The following is an 18,661-nucleotide window of genomic DNA, read 5'->3' as shown; positions in this document are numbered from 1 at the left end:
CAGCTGAAGGAGTTCTCATTGCGTGACCACGTCCTTGACCCAGTGATTTAGGACCAGGTGTCCCTCATCTTTGCCACACTTGCTGGTGCTCTTGCTCTTTCAAGTGGCTCTCGTAAAACACGACATAAAAATCTGTATTCCTTGTTTCTGTAGAAAACAGAAGTGTCTCCACCAGGCTTGAATTACACTAAGGACTCTGTAAGATGTGGAAATCAGCAGCCGAGGGAGGAAGATCGGATCATCAGTTCAAGTCCGGTAGCTTTAAAGCTTACGAGTTAAATCTTCAGTATTTATTTACTTGCTGTCTTATCAAAAGACATGTTAAGTGAACAGGTACATGACTATACATCCAGTATATAATGCATATGCCTTTTAAAAATCAAATCACAGACCACGTGTGCTGTGGGACAGGTTTTGCGAAGTGTTCGTGCACATGTGTTATATATGTGTATGGATCACGTATTTTATGTAATTTGTTTATCTACATGGGTCATAGACATGGGCATAGATTAGAAGGACCCACTAGAAAGAGCATTCTTCTTAGATATTGCTAGTTTAGGCCATTTTTACTTGTTATAATTGAGCTTTTCTCAGTTTTCTTTACATTCTGAATCCGGTAGAATTACTTCATTAAATAGCAAAATTCGGTAAGTATCAGTAGAAAGCACTATTAGCCTATATGGTGAACTTTTCTTTCCTTTAACATAAACAGGGAAACATCCTGCCATTCATTCATGAAAATGAACCTTTTTCGTGGAACATAATAACTTGTAGCAGATTTTTAAGACAATGGCGCAAAGCATAGTGCTCGAGTGCCATCCGGTGAGCAGAGAGGACACGAGTCACACACAGCCCTGAGCGAGCCCACTGGACGGACCCCGGACGCTGAGCGCAGGAGGGCAATGACCCACGTGTCCTCTCTGCTTGGGGTTCCCACAGCCGTATTTAAGTAAGAAAAGCCTCTGTGTTGAACTGAGACCCTCTCCCGCCTTCACCCAGCTTGTCTCTGCACGTGTGAACGTAAAGATTTTGCTTTAAAACCATCTGGGGGGATTGAGGGAACAGAGCCACACAGATGGCGGGAGGCCGGCCCAGGGTCTCAAGCGGGGCTGGGTGACACATGTAGAGACTCGTGCTATGGTCTCAAATCCTGTATTTAAATATTTCCATAATACAACCTTTTTTCCGAGGGTAGAGGCCCGCCACACAGCCTGTCTGCTCAAAATCCTGTCACACTGTGCTCAAAGGAGCCGTAGGACTGGGGGGTTCTCCACAGAGAGCGAGCACCGCTCCCAGGGCGGCTCCCTTCCCATCACCCACCACCGGAACTGTGTGGACCTCTCAGGGAGCGCAGCTCTGTTCCAGGCAGGAATCCACCCAAGTCAAAGCCGGTCGCCCCCACCTCCCTGGCAGAGCCCTGCCTCGGCTCGGGCCTCATGGACCCGTTGGGCCAGGCAGGGGGGGGAAGAGGGAGGCCGTGCTCAGTATTCTATGTTGAAAGGATAGTCCTTGTGGTTTTTAGCTCTGAAAAACAGGAAAACAAATCAAAATGAAATGTTTATTACGTTTAAGAGAAACCTTCTAAAAGACACAGCTGTGTGTTTTCAAGCTCCCGATGTATTCAGTTAGTCTTGGGACTCATTCAGAGGCCCATCCTCCGAGGGGAAAGCCTCATGAGAAGGTTTAATTAACCTAAAATGCATACGATCAACATCTATTCGGAATCGCCTCAACCCGAATACTGTTCCCTCCCCCTGGAACGGAGGTAAAGGAGACGTATTTACGTGGGCAAGGTGCACATTCGGAAATTCCTGTCCAGGTCGAGGATGTCGTTCATGTCCCTTTCTGATAATTCAAAGTCAAACACCTGCACCCAAAACAAAACGTTCACGGTGAAGTCAGTCCAGTGACCATCTCATTGAGCACACGTCGTCTGCAAAGCGCTGCACCAGACCTGCCGGGGACACAAGATGCAGAAGAAACACTGCACGCGGCACCTGCAACTTCCCCGGATCATCAGCCTTCCTCCGGGAACTGCGGCTGTGACCCTGTGCCTGACGCTGGCTGCCCCGGGCTGGGTGAGAGCCCCTGCAAAGACAGGACGTGTACTGCAGTCCCCCCCACCGAGGGGAATAAGGGACGAGCTGGAATCAAGAGGTGGGAGGTGAGCAAAGAATTTTTCCCGTCGCTCAAAAACAAAACAAAACAAAAAACACAAAAAAAGAACCCCCCCCAAAAAATGAAAAACACCAAAAAACCCCTCCAAAACCAAATAAAAGTGAAAAACCAAAAACATTCGTGCCCCACGCCCTCCCAGCTCGGACACTGGGTCCCCGGGACCACTGGCTCTGACGGTAGCCATAACACAGTGTAATTCTTGTTTCTTTCCTCATAAAGCAGAATTCTAAGCTGCACCCCCTTTGCTCCTAATACCCGTGAGGACTATGACCCCCACTCCTGAAACACGATCTGTTCTCACAGGAGAGCCAGCCCCGGTCCCCAGCTGAGGAGCCGGGAGGGAGGGTGCAGCGACTCCCGGGAGGGGACCGGCCGGGCCCGGCCTCTACCCACAGGAGACCCTCCACCCGGTCTAGCAGAAACCAAGGGCTCGGTGTCAGCAGAGGCTCTGACTGGAGGGCGGCCTTCGGTTCTGGAAGGGCCCCACGAATCCAGGCAGCCGGGCGCAGCGGTCCTGAGACTTGGGGACCAGGCACTCGGCTCGGGGGCACAGCCCTGCGAGCCTCTGGCCGGCACCCCGGCTGTTTGGGACCTCCTGTTCGCCGGATCCCGGGCTGGGTTCGTGCCTGTCACACCCTGGGGTTCCTCGTGCTGTGGCCGCAGCTCCACCCGGCCCCTCTGCTGCGTCAAAGCCACACAGGGCCTGCTTGTGCGGTGGTCAGACCCCCAGCTGACTACCGTGTGATCCCAAACCCTCCGAATAAAAGAAGAAAAGAACCCTTTCCTGGATATTCTCACGGATCCGTGTTGGGGTGACAGATTTGGGGATCACAATCACATTCCTCTGGATCTGAAATCGGATCACAATCTGCAGAAAAAAGGTCTCGTATCAGACAAGGGGAATCACAGATTCACACTTTACTGTGCAAAGTCCCAAAGTCAGGACAGCCGGAACTTTTATTACAGGCTCTTCTGTCCCAAAGTCCCTCAGAACCCCAACTGTCATTTTCTGCACAGTTCCTCCAATGTGTGTAATGGCCACGACTGGTCCATGGAAAAGCTCAGAGGACCTGCCAACGCCTTAATGCCAGTTCACGGAGACGCCCAGCCCCCAAACACTGGACATGAGAGCAAGGAAGTCTTTTCTGTTCCACTCAGCCGGGGGGCCCCACATTTGGAGTCCCACCCACGGGCCTCGCAGCCTTAGTGGGTGGGAGCAGGCGCCCCCTGTGCTGGTGAATTGGAAGCTTGGGGCCAGAGTGAGCAAACCCTTCCTCCGTCCAGTCCCCTGCTCCGAGAGGAAGCGGGGAGACCCCCCCCCCCCAGCCTGCGGGTAGCCCCTCCTACCTGGGCGGGAGACCTGTTGTACTTCTGTGCGATCCTCTGAATCACAGGGTCATCCAGGAGGGCTACCCCCTCACTAGAGGGAGCAGGACAGGGCAGGGTTCAGGGGGGACAAGGCTGGGTGCCTCCTGCTTTCAGACACACAGTACCTCCTCCAAAACCAAGACCTAGGTTTATTTTTGTCTGATCACAATACTTGCTCCGGGTAGGAAATTCAAATGATGTACAGGAGCTCATCACCCGCATCCCACCATCTAGAGAAGACATTTCGGTGGGGACAGCTGGGCACGCTGCTTTTCCATGGACATTTGGTGTTTTCTCGAGAGCCAGGGGGCAACGTGAGAGCGTAGGAGGCAACGCGTTCTCCGCGCTTTGGAGAGGCCCTGGGCAGGTAGGGCTGACTTCTGAGCTCTTACTGCGGGGCCTGGGGCGGGGCCTCTAGCGCTGCTGGTAAATAATTGTCGATATTCACGATGGTAATTTCAGAACAGTTCAACTCAAATACCAAAACCGAGGGGAAGCTTCAGTGCAGAGAACTGGAAGGCTGTGGCCATGGCACTATCCCTCAGGGTTTGTCCAGCAGGGACAGGCCCTGGTCACCCTGGAGAGCCATTGCTTTGGCCCCTGCCACCCACTGTGGCTCCAGTGCCCCAAGTTCAGCCACAGAACAGGACCCCGCCTTCCAGCAGCTCCCCAGCCGCTACGAAGTTCAAACACATGTGCCCCACTTCCCACAGGAGACACACAGGTCATAAGAGTCAAATGCTTTCAGCCCTTCCTGGGCCCCTAGTCTGCCCAGGTCCTGAGCCAGGGGCTGTTGGAGAGCCACAAGTTACATGCGGCCCCTGTACTCACGCAGCTCTGACAAGTGGGAGACTGAAAAGAAAATAATGGCAAGACAGTGTAACGAGGGTTATGGACAAAACCTCGATAAGGGGAGTCAGGAGGGCTTCCTGGAGGAGGTGATGCTGACTTGAACTGGGCATTAGAAATCAGTTAGCCAGACTTTAAAAACACAAGATGGTAACAAGATCTCTAGAGGGACGCCTGGTGGCTCAGTCGGTTAAGCGTCCGACCTCGGCTCAGGTCATGATCTCACTGCTCGCGAGTTTGAGCCCCGCATCGGACTCTGTGCGGACAGCTCAGAGCCTGGAGCCTGCTTCCAGTTCTGTCTCCATCTCTCTTTGCTCCTCCCCTGCTCGCTGTCTCTGTCTCTCTCTCAAATATAAAATAAACCATTAAAAATATATATATATAAACAAGATCTCTAGGTAAAGAGACCAACCTATGCAAAGGCACAGGCTAGAAACACGGGGCTCCACTCCGGGAGCCCCGCGTGGGTTCAGGTGGTGGGTGCACACTGTTTGCGGGAAGACACGAGGCCAGAATTAGGCCGAGGCCAGACCGGCTGGGGCTCCTAAGCCCTGCCAAAAACCGAAGGATTGTCAAGCAGGAGAGTGACCTGATCAGACTGAGACGGCTCCCTCGGCTCCCGCGCGGACAACGGATTGGAGCCGGGCAAATCGGAGCGGACAGGCTGCTCTGATTACCGGAGAGAACTCCCACGTAACTCGGGCCGTGATGGCGAGAACAGAGATCAACAGACAGATCCCGGGTTCTCTGGCAGAATCAGAGTGGATTCTGGGGGATGGGCTGGAAAGGCAGGATTGCCGGGTGTCTGGTCTGGGGGTGCCGAGCGGGTGGGGGCTCGTGAACGGACGCAGGGCGCACAGCACACGGTTCCGGTGCTGGGGAAAGAGGACGCGTGCAGATGGAGGTATCTGTGACCCATCTCGACCGGAAGGCGTAGCAGCCGGCCCGACGTGCTGGTCAAGAGCTCAGACCAGGCTGCTGCCCTCCTCTGGCCGCGGGCGCCGGCCCCTCCCCCAGCCCACACGCCCCGCCCACACCTGCCTGTGTTAGGCCCTCGGCTAACTATCCAAACCCAGCAGGAGGGGGCATCTCTCCCCCCCCCCCACCCCCACCACGGACACACCCCCACCTGGAACCGCCGAGGGGCCGGTAGGCTGTCACGGTCACATCTCTGGATTGGCAAAAGTTGATCAGATTCTTCTGGGTAAGATACGGGTGGCACTCGACCTACAAGGAGAAGCACCGCTTACCGAGAAAATTCAGGTCACCGTACACGGGGGAAGGGCACACTCTTAATGTCTCGGCTGTCGCCGATGAGCTCCGGGACCGCCTCGGGGCTCAAGCGTCCACACCTAAAGTAAAAGCCACTGAGAACGGGCAGGAGGAACACCCCGTCGCCGGACACTCGGCTGGCACCTGCTCCGGGAGGCCCTCCCTCTGACCCTTTACTTTCCGCTCTCACCCGCGTCACCATCTGACATCTTCCACATCGTACTTATTGGCTGTTGTCTGTCTCCCACCGCTTGATGCGAGGTCCACAGAGGCAGGGGTCTGGGCTGACTTTGTTTTGTTCCCAGACACGCCCCCAACATCCAGAATAAGCCGGCCAGAGAACCCTCTGTCAAGGCTCGGCAGGTGCATGGAGGACGCTGGGGAGTCATGTGGGACACACGTGCTCCAGGGGACTCCAGTGGACATTTTGAGAAACTTGAGAGCGGGATTTCTGCCTGCACATTCTGCAAATTCTCACGTACAATTCCAGGTCATCAGTGGGCTGAAAATACTCCTTTAGAGTGATTTAAGAGCTGCAAACAGTGCCCTTGAGGGTCAGGAACGTGCTGGGCACAGCCACCAGAAATAGCAAGGAAAACTCTTCTGAGGGGATGTTGCTGGGGGCTCAGAACCCCAATTAGGAAACAGCCCCTCAGGCCCCTCCCACCCCACAGAGGAGGCAACAGCTCTCCTGCCCCCCCCTTAAAGTGCTGCTCAACAGGAACCCCGACAGAACGGTGGCGTATATCATGCACATGAACATTCTAGGCACGCCAGGGTTTAAAGCAGGGAAGCTAAGGGGCAACCTGGGTGGCTCAGTTGGTTGGGCAGCTGACTTCAGCTCAGGTCATGATCTTGTGGTCTGTGGGTTCGAGCCCTGCGTCGGGCTCTGTGCTGACAGCTCAGAGCCTGGAGCCTGTTTCAGATTCTGTGTCTCCCTCTCTCTGACCCTTCCCTGTTCATGCTCTGTCTCTCCCTGTCTCAAAAATAAATAAAACGTTAAATAAATAAATAAATAAATAAATAAATAATAAATAAATAAAGCAGGGAAGCTAAGGCATGCCTCGCGTCGGGACAGGTGCCGCTCTGAGGAAGGCGGCTAGGAGAGCTTCCAGAAGGCAGACGCTGTTGGGCTTTGGGCTCCAGGCACCGACCAGCACGCTCCCCTGTGGAAACTCGCTGAGCGATGCCTGACCTCTCCTGCATCTACGCTACACCGTGTTTATAAAAAATGGAACGTGATGCTCTATTCTCGATATCCCCAAGCGGAAACTATGCAAGTGGCGTGTGCGCGCAGCAGAATCCCGCGCAGAAATCAGAACGACGGACGATCGTACAGGAATACGGAAGAATCCAACAGACGCGATGTTGGAGGAAGCCAGACGGGAAAGAGTACGTAATGGGTCACTTTATCTACATAAAGTTCAAGAGCCAGTGTCCGCTGTTAGTAATCGGCACACGGGCTGCCCTTTGTCGGGGGCGGTCAACAGGAGGAAGCGTGGTGGGGCTTTGGGTGCTGGTCACGCGCTGTTTCTCGATCTGGATGTAGGCACAGAGCGAGACTCGGTTTACGAGAATTTACTGAGCTCTACTGTCATGGGTGCACTTTTTAAATGTACATGACACCTGAGCAAATGTTTAGGTAAAAGAATGTACTGCAAAAAGGCCCTTTCTGGAAGCGAAGCCCTCTCCTCACGAGCCAGCTCTCTGCACAAAAGTCCTGGCAGAGTCCGTGAACCTGGGGTCTTTCGGCTGCCCGCCCCCCAGGTGGTGGGACGGGGAGGGGCCCAGGTGCCTTCCCAGGAAGCCGCGAGCAGCGACGTCAGGGAGGGAGGAGGGCGAGACAGGAGTGTCACCACTTCTGCACGGAGAGGACCAAGCTCAGCCCGTGGCCGACCTCCCGAGGACCCCACCTAATCGAACAAGCCTTTCCAGAAGCTCTCCGGCCTCGGCACCCGTTACTTGCCTCACCGCTCCCTAAGTCACCATTTTTGCAGCCACGGGAGAAAAATGCCTACTCTGTGCCCCCTGTTTCATTTCCAGCGTAGCCAGGGGGAACGTGACGGCTGAAAAGCCAACTCCATCTGTTAAAGCCTCACCTGGTTCGTCAGTGGCTTGAACCTCAGGTTGGGTTTATTCAAAAGCCTCTCGAGCTGCTGGTGGTTGAAGTTTGACACCCCGATGGCTCTCACCAGCCCCGTGACCACCAGGTCCTCCATGGCCTGAAGACAACCAACAGTCATTCTGCTTCCCCCTCCCCCCACCATCGCCCACGCCCCTCCCTCCTCTGCACACGTCGCTAAACCGGCTCCACCGGGGCTTCTAAATATCCCACCCGATGCCCCACAGGCATTTCTGCCCCCAGGGCCTCTAGTGGCCGGGGACCCTGGGCACGTTGTGTGACCACACTGAGCCTCAGTGTCCTCATCTGCAAAGTGGGGACGAGCTTGTTCATGTCACAGGGTTGTTTTAAGGATCCCATCAAGTAACACACACAAAGCATTTAGCGCAGGGCTAGAATGTGGCCAACACTCAACACTTGAGCTGTTATTTCTCCCCTTCCTCTGAACATGTGCGACACAGGGCTCGGCAGGGATGCCCGTCGCTCGCCGCTCTTTCTACCTAGCGTATACGCTTCCTAAGCGCAGTGACGTGCCATCATCCTCCTGCTGGCCGTGAACTTCAGGAGGTGTCGGGCTGGCGTGGGGCACCTCGTCAACAGTAGGTCCTGGGTCCTGAGCGGCCACGGGCCGGGGACCAGTCAGCGTGCACCAGCCACTGCCTGGAGGCACCAGCATCGCCCGGAGCCTCACCCGGGCTGCACGCGGCCCGGACCCCAAGCCACAGCCCTCCTGAGGGGCAATGCCGTGGGACAGAAAGCGCTGGGGCCCCTGGACGCTGGTCCTGACAGCCCAGATCCCTCATCTAATGTTTTGCCGATTGCCCTGTTTAAGAGAAATGGGGGGAGGGAGAGGGTGGCCTGACTGGTGCACCTGCCGACTCTGCCTGGTGCTCGAAGGCCTTCTCTCGCCCATCTCCCTGGACTCAGCAGGCTCCAGCGGGAGCTCACTGTTTCCCAGGACTCACACCGGCCCTCCTCGGTCCCACACCGTTTGCGAGATTACACGTGCCAGGTCAGCAGGGCCCCACGGGAACACCGTCCCCTTCCACACCTGCACCCCTCACCCGCGATGCCGCTGCTCGCTACTTTATTCCAGGTCTCTTCCCCCTTTTTGCCTGGAAACCTGCCACTCGGCCTCCAGCCCCACACAGGCCTGGCTGGGCTGCCGGACCTCGTTCCGAGATGCTCGAGGCCCAGCCGTCCGCAGCCACACGACAGCAGTGGTAGCTACGGCCAGGTAATGGACAGGGGGATTCTTAAATGTTCTTTCTCATACTCTTCCGTATTTCTGTAACGACCAAGTGATACTCTCTCATCAACAAACAAGTGGACACCGGGGTGCCTGGGTGGCTCAGTCGGTCAAGCGTCCGACTTTGGCTCAGGTCACGATCTCACAGTTCCTGGGTTCGAGCCCCGCATCGGGCCCTGTGCTGACAGCTCACAGCCCGGAGCCTGCTTCGGATTCTGTGTCTCCCTCTCTCTCTGTTCCTCCCCCGCTTGTGTTTTCTCTCTCTCTCAAAAATAAATAAACATTAAAAAAAACAAAAACAAAAAGTCGACACTGAGACTAAAACGGGGGGGGGGGGGGGGGGGTCTGACTTAGTCATCCCTGGAACTGACGTCCTGGCAGAGGAACCAGCCGGAACTAGGGCGGCAGATGAGCAGCCGGGATCCGGTGCTGGTTTCCCGGTCACAGCGCACCCGAGTGTGTCGGGGGACAACCGCACCCCTCCCCCCACGCATGCACACGACCCGCCGTCACCTCGCCCGGGGCCGGCAGGACGCGCCTCACCTCCCACGTGTCCAGGAAGTCCGTGTCGCTGGGCAGCACCATGCCGTTGCGGTCCAGGGGCAGGTCTTCCTCCCCGGGCTGGGAGGGGCAGAGGCGGGGGCGGACAAGGGACCGTGGGGTCCTTGAGGAGGCCTGGGGAGAGCTCCCCACACCCCCCGCCGGGCCTGACCAGAGGGAAGGTGCTGCCCCTGGGCTCTGCGCCTCCCGGACGGTACCTTGAAGCCCATGGGCCAGTGCATGAGGTAGAGGTCCAGGTAATCCAGCTTCAAGGCCTTGAGACTCTTGGTGCAGGCCGCCTTCACCAAGGACTTCTCATGTCTGGTGCACCAGAGCTATGGGGGGCGCGGGGGGAGGAGGAAGCCAGCGTCAACTTCTGCCCCTCAGTCCCCCAAGTCCGGGAGCAGGAAGACAGACGGCATCCGGGACCAGACGGAACGAATACGGCGGGGGCAGCGACATCACCCTCAGATGGTTCCGGAACTCTCTCGGGAAGGGGTCTCCAAAAGCGGGCTCCTTCTGCCTGACTCCCACTACAGGGAGACAGGGCCACTGTGAAACATTTGGGAGGGGGCGGTCTGGTTATTTGGATCCACTAGGACCAGAATAAACAACCAGAACCAGACCAAAGCAAACGGCTGTAAGCAGAGAGGAGGAGAACTCTGGAGAACTTGTACGTTGCTTCCCACCTACGTCTCCTCCACGTTCAAGGGCCTCTGTTCTCAGGGCCTCGTAATCGTGCAGGTTAAATTAGGGAAGTTAACACCCACTGCCTTGTATTGATTTAGAGATTTCCAGCCACACCCCGTGAAGTAGAAAATTTGCCATTTTCTCCCTCCCATTTCATCCCCTGTTACACTATTTAGTTCTATGACGGAAGCTAATCCGAAGACTCTGTCACAGCAAGAGAAAAACCAAAAATAAGTAAGTACGAGAAAGAGAATTAAAAGATATAAAAACAGACTCTCACCATAGTATATTGATGACAAAAGAGAAGAAAAAAAAACCCTAAAAATTATCATTAACAATGGTACTCTCGAAACAGCGAGTATAAAAAAAATTGTATTTCCGTGACTTTTCCGAATTGCGGGAAGAGTGAACACACTTCCCCTGAGGACTCAGAGGGTACCAGGAGCAGCGGGCCCCGGGTGACGGGGCTGACCGAGCGATCCCGTCACCCACCTCGCCTCGCCTCGCCCTCACCAGCCCTCTGCCCTCGCTCCACAGGCACTGATGACTTACAGAAATCATCCGGAAGCGGAACAGAAGGGCAAATCTACAGAAACCACACTGAGTCCTGCAATTGTGGAAATTAGTCCCGGAAACTCCTCAGGAGATGATCGAATCCGGACCCCCGTTTTATACACGGTGGAGCTGTGTCATCCAGGGACTCTCCTGGTCCCTCGGGGTTTGTGACAGGAGGTGGGGCCGTGACAGATGGCCGGGCCATGAGAGACAGCGGAAATGACAACCCGTGGCTCCTGGCCTCAGAGTCCTAACAATCTGCTTCAAAGTCCAAGGCAGGGGAGTTCCGGAACTCTCCCGCGGTCTGGACCTGCCCCTACCGGGCCCTGAGCACCTGTCTCCCTCCTGAGCCGGCTCCCGCGGTCCAAGTTCGGGCTGTGAGTGTCCTCTGCCTCCCGCTCCAACGCCTGCTCCCTCCGGCTGCTGCAGTCACCCAGCTCTGACACAAGTCTGGCTTGTCCGGAACCGAGCTCCCTGCTGAGAACCCGTGCCGTTGTGCGGTGTGTGCGAAGAGTAAGCCCCTTGAAAGGCGTGACTTCGTCACCTGGCCTGTCCCTGCTGCAGCCGCACTTCTCATGACTGACGTTTTCCGATCCAGGAGCACCGAGCTCCTTCCAGGCCCCCGTCCCCCCGGTGCTGTCCCGTGCCTCGGGCCCCTGCCCATGCTGTCCCCTCTGCTTGTCAGGCTGTCCCCGACACCTGCACCTGCACCGCATCCAGTGCGTGCACGAAGCCTCACGAGTGTCCCGAACGCACTGGTCATCAGCTCCTGTGGGACCAGAAGACCCTCCTCCCCACGCTCGGCTACCCTGCTGACCCAGCCCGCGTGGGCTGCACCCTGCTCGCCCTGCACGCCGAGTCCTACCTTACTGACGACAAACAGGTCCTGCCGGGTCACCACGCCCTCCTTGATCTTGCACTGGATCCCGGCTCCGACCTCACTCTCGTTGTGGTACAAGTAAGCGCAGTCAAAGTGCCGGAACCCCGCGTCTATCGCCACTTTCACTGCCTCCGTCACCTCGCCCGGAGCTGCCTGCAAAACGAACGTGACAGAGGCGGTCCGCCCACATCAGGCCATCCCAACCTCAGCGCTGGAAAATGTAGAGTCAAACAACACATGAGCGAGGAAGCGCTAAAATTGGGGAAGGTCAGGGGCAGAAAGGATTTAGATGCAACCTAAGTTCCAACACCTTTCCGTACCTGGGGGAAACCCTATAGGTATTTTAGGGCCTGCAAAGAACCGAGCGAGATGCCGCGCTTCCCGAACGAGCAAAGGAATAAATACATGCGGGGTGAATCGGGATAGACACTGAGACGCAAGAAGGTGTAGACTCACCCTCTACCCGAGGAGACCAGGGGGCCAAGTGTGAAGGTAAGCGGGTGTCCGCTCACACGAAGACAACCCGGCACACGTGGGGCACCTCCCCAAGCCCCGAGGGGCACTATGGATTCCCTCAAGAAGGTGAGGTTCAGAAAACGCTCGCGGTGAGCTGGGTGGCTCAAGCGAGCAAAGGGACGGGACGCGGGGGCAGAGGCCTGGGGAGGACTCGGGACACAAGGCACGAGCATCCCCAAGGGCTCTGCAGCCCACAGGGCACCCCCTCGCGTGAGCCTCACTAACCCCAGGCGCCGGGCCAGAAGATTGGTCCGCCTCTGACAAGCAGCACATTCTGGGGGGCCAGAAGCTAAGGAAGCGTCCACCTGAAGTTAGACAACGATCCACCCAGGAATTAAAAGGAAAGGGCATCTGGAGACACAGACGCACATCAAGTAAAGATATGACACAGAAGATCAACAGAGCCGGGGGTTAGTTCTTTGAAAGACCTTAATAAGGTGGACAATCTTCTCACAAGACTGGAAACCCGAAAACCGGTCATACAGATACAACAGAGACCCCAAATCTCAGGAAATGCTACCAGTAACTCTCAGCTGACAATTGGGAAAATTGAAAAGAATGAGGGAAATCCCTAGAAAACCTTGCTCAAGAAGAAGCAAAAGCTGACTTCTCCTATAATTATTTCTAAAATGAAGCAATTAAACACACAGAGTTCTGCAAAAATTTCAAGGATGTAATCGTCCCAATTTAACACAAAATCTTTCAGAGAAGAGAAAAAGGGAGAATACTCCCAACGCCTTCTACCAAACCGGCATAACCCTGGAGTCAAAAGCAGACAAAAATATTCAAAGGAAAGGCCTGCGTTCATCTCACCCATGAATAAGAGTTGCAAAAATCCTAAGTAAAATGACATCAGAATGGATGCGACAATGTATATGAAAAACTAACATACCACACCCACAGAGCTTATCTTAGAGAGCCAAGGGTGGCTTGATATTAGAAAATCCATAATAATTCACCACATTAACAGATTAAAAAATAAATCACATGGGGGTGCTTGGGTGGCTCCGGTTGGTAGAGCGTTCAACTCTGGAGCTCATCTAAGGTCATGATCCCAAGGTCGTGGGTTCGAGCCCTGTGTTGGGTTCTGCACCGAACGTGGAGCCTGCTTGGGATCCTCTCTCTCTCTCCCTCTGTCTTCCTCCCCTGCATGTGTGCTCTCTAAAATTAAAAAAATAATAATAAAAAAATAAAAAATAAATCATGTCAGTCAATGTTGGATAAAATTCAACACCCATTTGTGATTTAAACTCTCATTCAACTTGGAAAAAATGAAGCTCTTTAACCTGGTAAAGAATGTCCACATTTAAAACAATAATAAATATAATTTAAAAAACAAAAAACAAAAAACAAGAACAAAAGCAAGCCAAAGAACAAATGGGCAAACATCATCCTAAATGTCCAAGTATCAGAAACAGTCCCTTAAAGTCAGGAACAGAACAAGAATGGTCACTGTAGTGGAGGTCCTAGCCATCCAGAAGCAACTCAGAAAAAACAATTTGGGACTTAAGGATCAGAAAAAAAGAAATGAAAGTATCATTACTTGCAGATGATACGATCATTTATGTAGAAAGCCCAAACGAATTCATAGGCAAATTAAAAGAACTCACAAGATAATTTGGCAAAGTGGCTGAAAATGTGATGAATATACCAAAGAAGGCTTTTTTCTTTTTTTTAAAGAAGGCTCCACACCCAACAGAGGGCTTGAACTCCTGACCCCAAGATCAAAAGTCCAGCATGCTCCAGCGACTGGGCCAGCCAGGCACTCGGAGATGATTGTTTTTCAATGCATCAACAGCAAACAAGCTGAAGACATAATTTCAGAGAAGTTTCATTTCCAATAGTATCGCGGACGGTCCAGGATCAGGAATGATTCCATCAAATGAAGTGTATGCTTTGTACAGGGCAAGCTGTATATACAACCAGATGAAGAGAGAGAGACGCCTTCAATCCAGGACAATTCATTAACACAGAAATACACTGGGCTTGTAGAAAGCCAGATTTAGTATCATCAAGTTGCCAGTTCTCCCAGACTGATCTACAGATTTAATGTGATTCCACAGGCCCAGAATGGGCTCTGTCCCCACCTCTGGGACCTAGGCTGCCCTGTGTTTTCTGTGGCAGAGATGTGAGCTCCAAGCCTAGGCTCCAGGATGCCCCTTGCTCTCTGGTGCCTGGGCCATCACCACGAGAATACCCCAGATTCTCCTGCTTGAGGTGGAGACTTGCGTTGAGCCACGAGCAGCCCAACGGTCCCAAGTGAGAGCAGCCAAACCCCAGACACTGAGCGAGCGGCCCGGATGCATAGAGCCCAGCTGACCACCCAATAGGCAGCAGTGATGATGCACATGCTGCCGTAAACGATGGAGCTTCTATGATTGGTTGTGGGTGCATCGCTTCCGGAGCAACCGACAGCTGATGGTTGATCTGTGACGGTACACTGCTGGAAATAACTAAATCCAAGCAAGACTTTGTGTGGATCCAGAAGGGGTCACTAAGACTGGTCCGTGCACCTGAAGCCCAACAACCACAAAAAGGAACCTTTGGGCCACTGAAACGGCTTCTGCAGGTTTCCCTTCACCGTGTGCAAGGCAGTACGCCTGGACTCCCACCCCCAGCAGAAGACAGTGCATAGGAGCAGGACTGGAGGTGGGCAAGAAAGTGCAAGCATGTAACCCCCTGAGCAGCTCCCGAAAGCACATCCAGGGCCACATGCTGAGAACCACAGTGAGTAGAGTTGCCTCCCTGGTCTTTAAGAGTTGGTAAGTACATAGAAGAAACGATTTAAATACTGTTTTGATGAGCAGGGGTTGATGATTCCAATGCCTACTCATCTGGTAGCTTCTTAAGTGACTTCTCAAATGAACATCTTTATTGAAGACAAAGTGTACAGAAACAAAAGAAACAAGGAAGGCCTGTTGGCGCCTGACTGAAATCACGGATAGGAGTCACAACGGCCAAAGTGCAGCAAGTCCCCGAGTGCCCCGCCTGGTTCTCACTGGGCGCTGCACGCTTTCCCTCTGAAACCCCACTGGCGGTGGGGGCACCTCCTTGTCTGTCCTGCTGGTGGCAAGTCCCGCCAGCCTCTGGGGAGGCGCCACCAGCCCGACCACCAGCCACGACTCCAGCCAGACCCCAGCCCTCCGGCCCTGACCCTGCCCCGACCACCGGCTGCTCCCAGCCCCGACCACCAGCCCTGACCCCAGCCAGACCCCAGCCCTCCGGCCCAGACACTGCCCCGACCACCTGCTGCTCCCAGCCACGACCACCAGCCCCGACCCCAGCCCTCCGGCCCTGACCCAGCCTCACCACCGTCCCCTCGGGGCTCCCGCGAACTTTTACTTCCGAACGCCCCAGGCACCGCCAGCATTTCCGGAGAACCTCCCCCTTCAAACAGGGGCGGTGGCGCCGAGGCCGGCGGCCCTGGGGGGCCCCCTCCGCGTCCCGGAGCGCCGCGGACGGGAAAGGCCCTCCCTCCCCCAGGTCGTGAGGCCACCTCACCTTCCAGGTGCCCAGGCCCAGAGCCGGGATCTTCTCCATGGTTGCCAGCACTGCCGTCGCCGCCGCACGACTCCGGGGGCGCCACTCCGCCTCTAGCTCTGCGACTGGGGACGGCGGGTGGGTGGGCGTGCGGGCGGGCGCTCCGATTGGCCGCAGCGCCAAGCGGGGGGCGGTGCCGGCGGGAGGCAGCTCTGATTGGCTGGCGGCTCCAGGGTGCCGTTAGCTGGAGACGCCCCTCGGGCCAGGGGACACACCCACAAGTCTGGAGGCGGGAGAAGCGGCGGTGTCTGTGCGCCAGCGCCGGACTTTTCGGCTCTGTTCGCGCCGTCCCAGCTCGGCTCCGATCTTACAGCCACAGGTCCTGGGAGCACAGCGTCAGGAGGGGCGAGATGCCGGACTGGTGGGCTGGTGTTTCGAGGGTCCCAGGGTCGGCAGGGCCAGGCCATCCCCAGGACGGACGGCACAGGTCTGGAGCTCTGTGTCCACCGCTCTGGGCGCCTGGCACCAGGGAAACCCCTAACACCCACCGTCACGGGGAGGGGGCTCCATAATAGGGAAGACCTTCCTCCTCTGCAGCCTAATGTGCTTGCGGCAGGAATCCCGAGGGTCCCACAGCCTTCTAGGAGTTGCCGGCCTCGGTTCTCCATCGACGACACACTAGGCTGAGTCCAGTAAATGTCTACTCCCCGTGGCCCCTAGGGACTGAAGACCTGGGTAATGCAGAATGTGGCGGGGCACTGGACTGCGCCTGCCTCCGAGGACCAAGGACCCTCCCTCCCTGCCGGAGCCTCAGGTGGAAGTGGGCGGAGTCCCTGCCCTGGAGGGGCTGAGTAGGTTCCTGGGTGAACCGGGCACCCCGGTACAGTGGTCGGGACTGGGGGATATGGTGCCTAGGTCCCACGCATTTCCCCCTGCAGCCCCCAGGTCCTAACCCCTTTGTCGCCTGGGGCCTGGGAACCCCACTGCCTTGGGGACCCCAAAGGTGTGTTAATCTCTAGTTTCCCGCCTGGGGCTGCAGTTCTGGTTCCCACCACCAGGCGGTGATCACTGCTCTACCAAGCACCTGGCCCAGGGAAGGGACACCCCCTTGCCTCTGACCCAACGTGGACCTTTTATTATGAGCTTCTCTGAAACGGGAGGGAGCTCCCAGACCCTCTCACTGGCTCCTTCGGCTCCTGCCTCACGCAGAGTGAGTGCTGTAAGAACCCACATGGTCCCTGCCCTCCAGGAACTCACGGCCCAGGGTGGGGGATGGACAAAAGCATGCAAGAGATCAAGTGCTCTGCTCTGCGGAAGTGAAGCAGGGTGCTTGAGGGCCAGCCAGGAGCCCCTAAGCACGGTCTAAAAGGCCTCCAGGTGGCATTCATGCTATGACCAGAAAGACAAAAGAAGCTGGCCCTGTACAAGTCTGGGAACAGTGTGCTGGGGGAAGGGAAGCTCACAAGTGCAGAGACCCAGAGGCAGAAGCGCATTTGGCCAGAGGGGCTCAGAAGAAGCCACTGCTGCTGGAGAGAGCTGGGGAGGGAGGAGGGAGGGAGGGAGGAGAGCAGGGCCAGACGTGGGCCTGGCAGGATATACTGCTTGTCTATGTGTGAGACACGTTACCCTGACTAGTGCTCCCAAAAGCAAACACTATCCCAGGGTCTGTGATTAGGGCCCCCGCTTAGCCCAGCTGAAGCCTGTGCCTCAAGGTCTCCCAGGAGCCTGGGCTGTGGTTTCAGCTGAGGCTGGGTTGGGGCAGGGTCCCCTTCTGAGCTCATTCACAAGTTACCGGCAATATTCTCCCTGCCCCTCTCCCCTGCTCACACTCTCTCTAAAGTAAAAAAAACAAAAACAAAAACAAAAAACCAGTAATATTTTGTAAGAGATTTTCACCTCCGTGGTTCGGTTCATTTCTAAGTACTTTATTCTTTTTGATGCTATTATAAATGGAGTTATGTTTCTTTTTTTTTTTTAACGTTTATTTATTTTTGGGACAGAGAGAGAGCATGAACGGGGGAGGGGCAGAGAGAGAGGGAGACACAGAATCGGAAACAGGCTCCAGGCTCTGAGCCATCAGCCCGGAGCCCGACGCGGGGCTCGAACTCCCGGACTGCGAGATCGTGACCTGGATGAAGTCGGACGCTTAACCGACTGCGCCACCCAGGCGCCCCTGGACTTATGTTTCAATTTCCTTTTCAGATCATTGTTTATATGGAAATACGCCTGATTTTTGAGTGTTAATTGTGTATCCTGCAACTTGGCTGAATCCTGTTTTAGTTTTGACAGTTTTCTGGTGGATTTTTCTACTTAAATGATGTCATCTATGAACACAGACCATTTTACTTCTTCCTTTCTAGTTTAGACGCCTCCTACTTTCTTTCATTGCCTCACTGCTTTGCCTAGGACTTAAGATACCAGATTGAACAGAAATAGCAAGAGTGGGCAGCCTTGCCTTGTTCCTGACCTGACCGCGGAGGATGACATTAGACACGAGCTTTTCATAAGAGGCCTTTATTACGTTGGTCTTTATGATGGAAGAGGTTGAACCTTGTCACGTGCTATTCCTGCCTCGGCTGGGACAAGCACGGAGCTTCCTCCCACGCTCTATCCACATACACTGCACATTTTTGCGGACGAGCTCTCCTACGTTTGGCTTCGTTTGCTGTGCTCAGACCTGCGCAGCATCCGTATGGGGGCCTCTGGGCTGAACTGACACTTTGTCGTACTCCAGTTTGCATCACTACCCCACTGCCTCACTCACTGTAGCTGAACAAAAAGTCTGAATATCTGGTGTTGTATGTCCTCCAACTATGTTCTTCCAGGTTGTTCTGGTTCTTGGCCCTTTGTATTTCTGCATAAATTGTGAAGTTAGCTCATGGGTTTCCGAAAAGAAATACCTGCTGAGGTATTTTATGGGGATTGTATTTGTATCGAATCCACAAATCAAACCGGGAGCACT

At 55.0% G+C, this 18,661-nt stretch overlaps 1 protein-coding gene across 3 annotated transcripts; it reads right to left on the bottom strand.

The window, feature by feature from the left end:
- Positions 1-551: 551 nt before the first annotated feature.
- AKR1E2 (aldo-keto reductase family 1 member E2) lies at positions 552-15,838 on the bottom strand. Of its 3 annotated transcripts, none has more exons than XR_007154141.1 (10): positions 15,721-15,838; positions 11,689-11,856; positions 9,797-9,913; positions 9,582-9,659; positions 7,767-7,889; positions 5,525-5,622; positions 3,526-3,598; positions 1,955-3,046; positions 1,785-1,867; positions 552-1,524 (listed from the first exon to the last, which is right to left on the bottom strand). XR_007154141.1 is itself a non-coding variant. In XM_047867964.1 (10 exons), exons 1-10 carry the CDS (start codon positions 15,757-15,759, stop codon positions 1,482-1,484), a joined length of 906 nt encoding a protein of 301 aa, XP_047723920.1. In that variant the 5' UTR covers positions 15,760-15,838; the 3' UTR covers positions 552-1,481. The 3 variants fall into 3 exon arrangements, 1 of the variants encoding a protein (XP_047723920.1); XR_007154142.1 differs by having other exon boundaries at positions 1,998-3,046; XM_047867964.1 differs by having other exon boundaries at positions 2,963-3,046.
- Positions 15,839-18,661: the final 2,823 nt, after the last annotated feature.

The sequence above is a fragment of the Prionailurus viverrinus genome, chromosome B4 (genome assembly GCF_022837055.1).
Source record: "Prionailurus viverrinus isolate Anna chromosome B4, UM_Priviv_1.0, whole genome shotgun sequence".
Lineage (NCBI taxonomy): Eukaryota > Metazoa > Chordata > Mammalia > Carnivora > Felidae > Prionailurus > Prionailurus viverrinus.
Note: the sequence above shows the minus strand (reverse complement) of the source record. Positions and strands in the feature narration are given on the sequence as shown.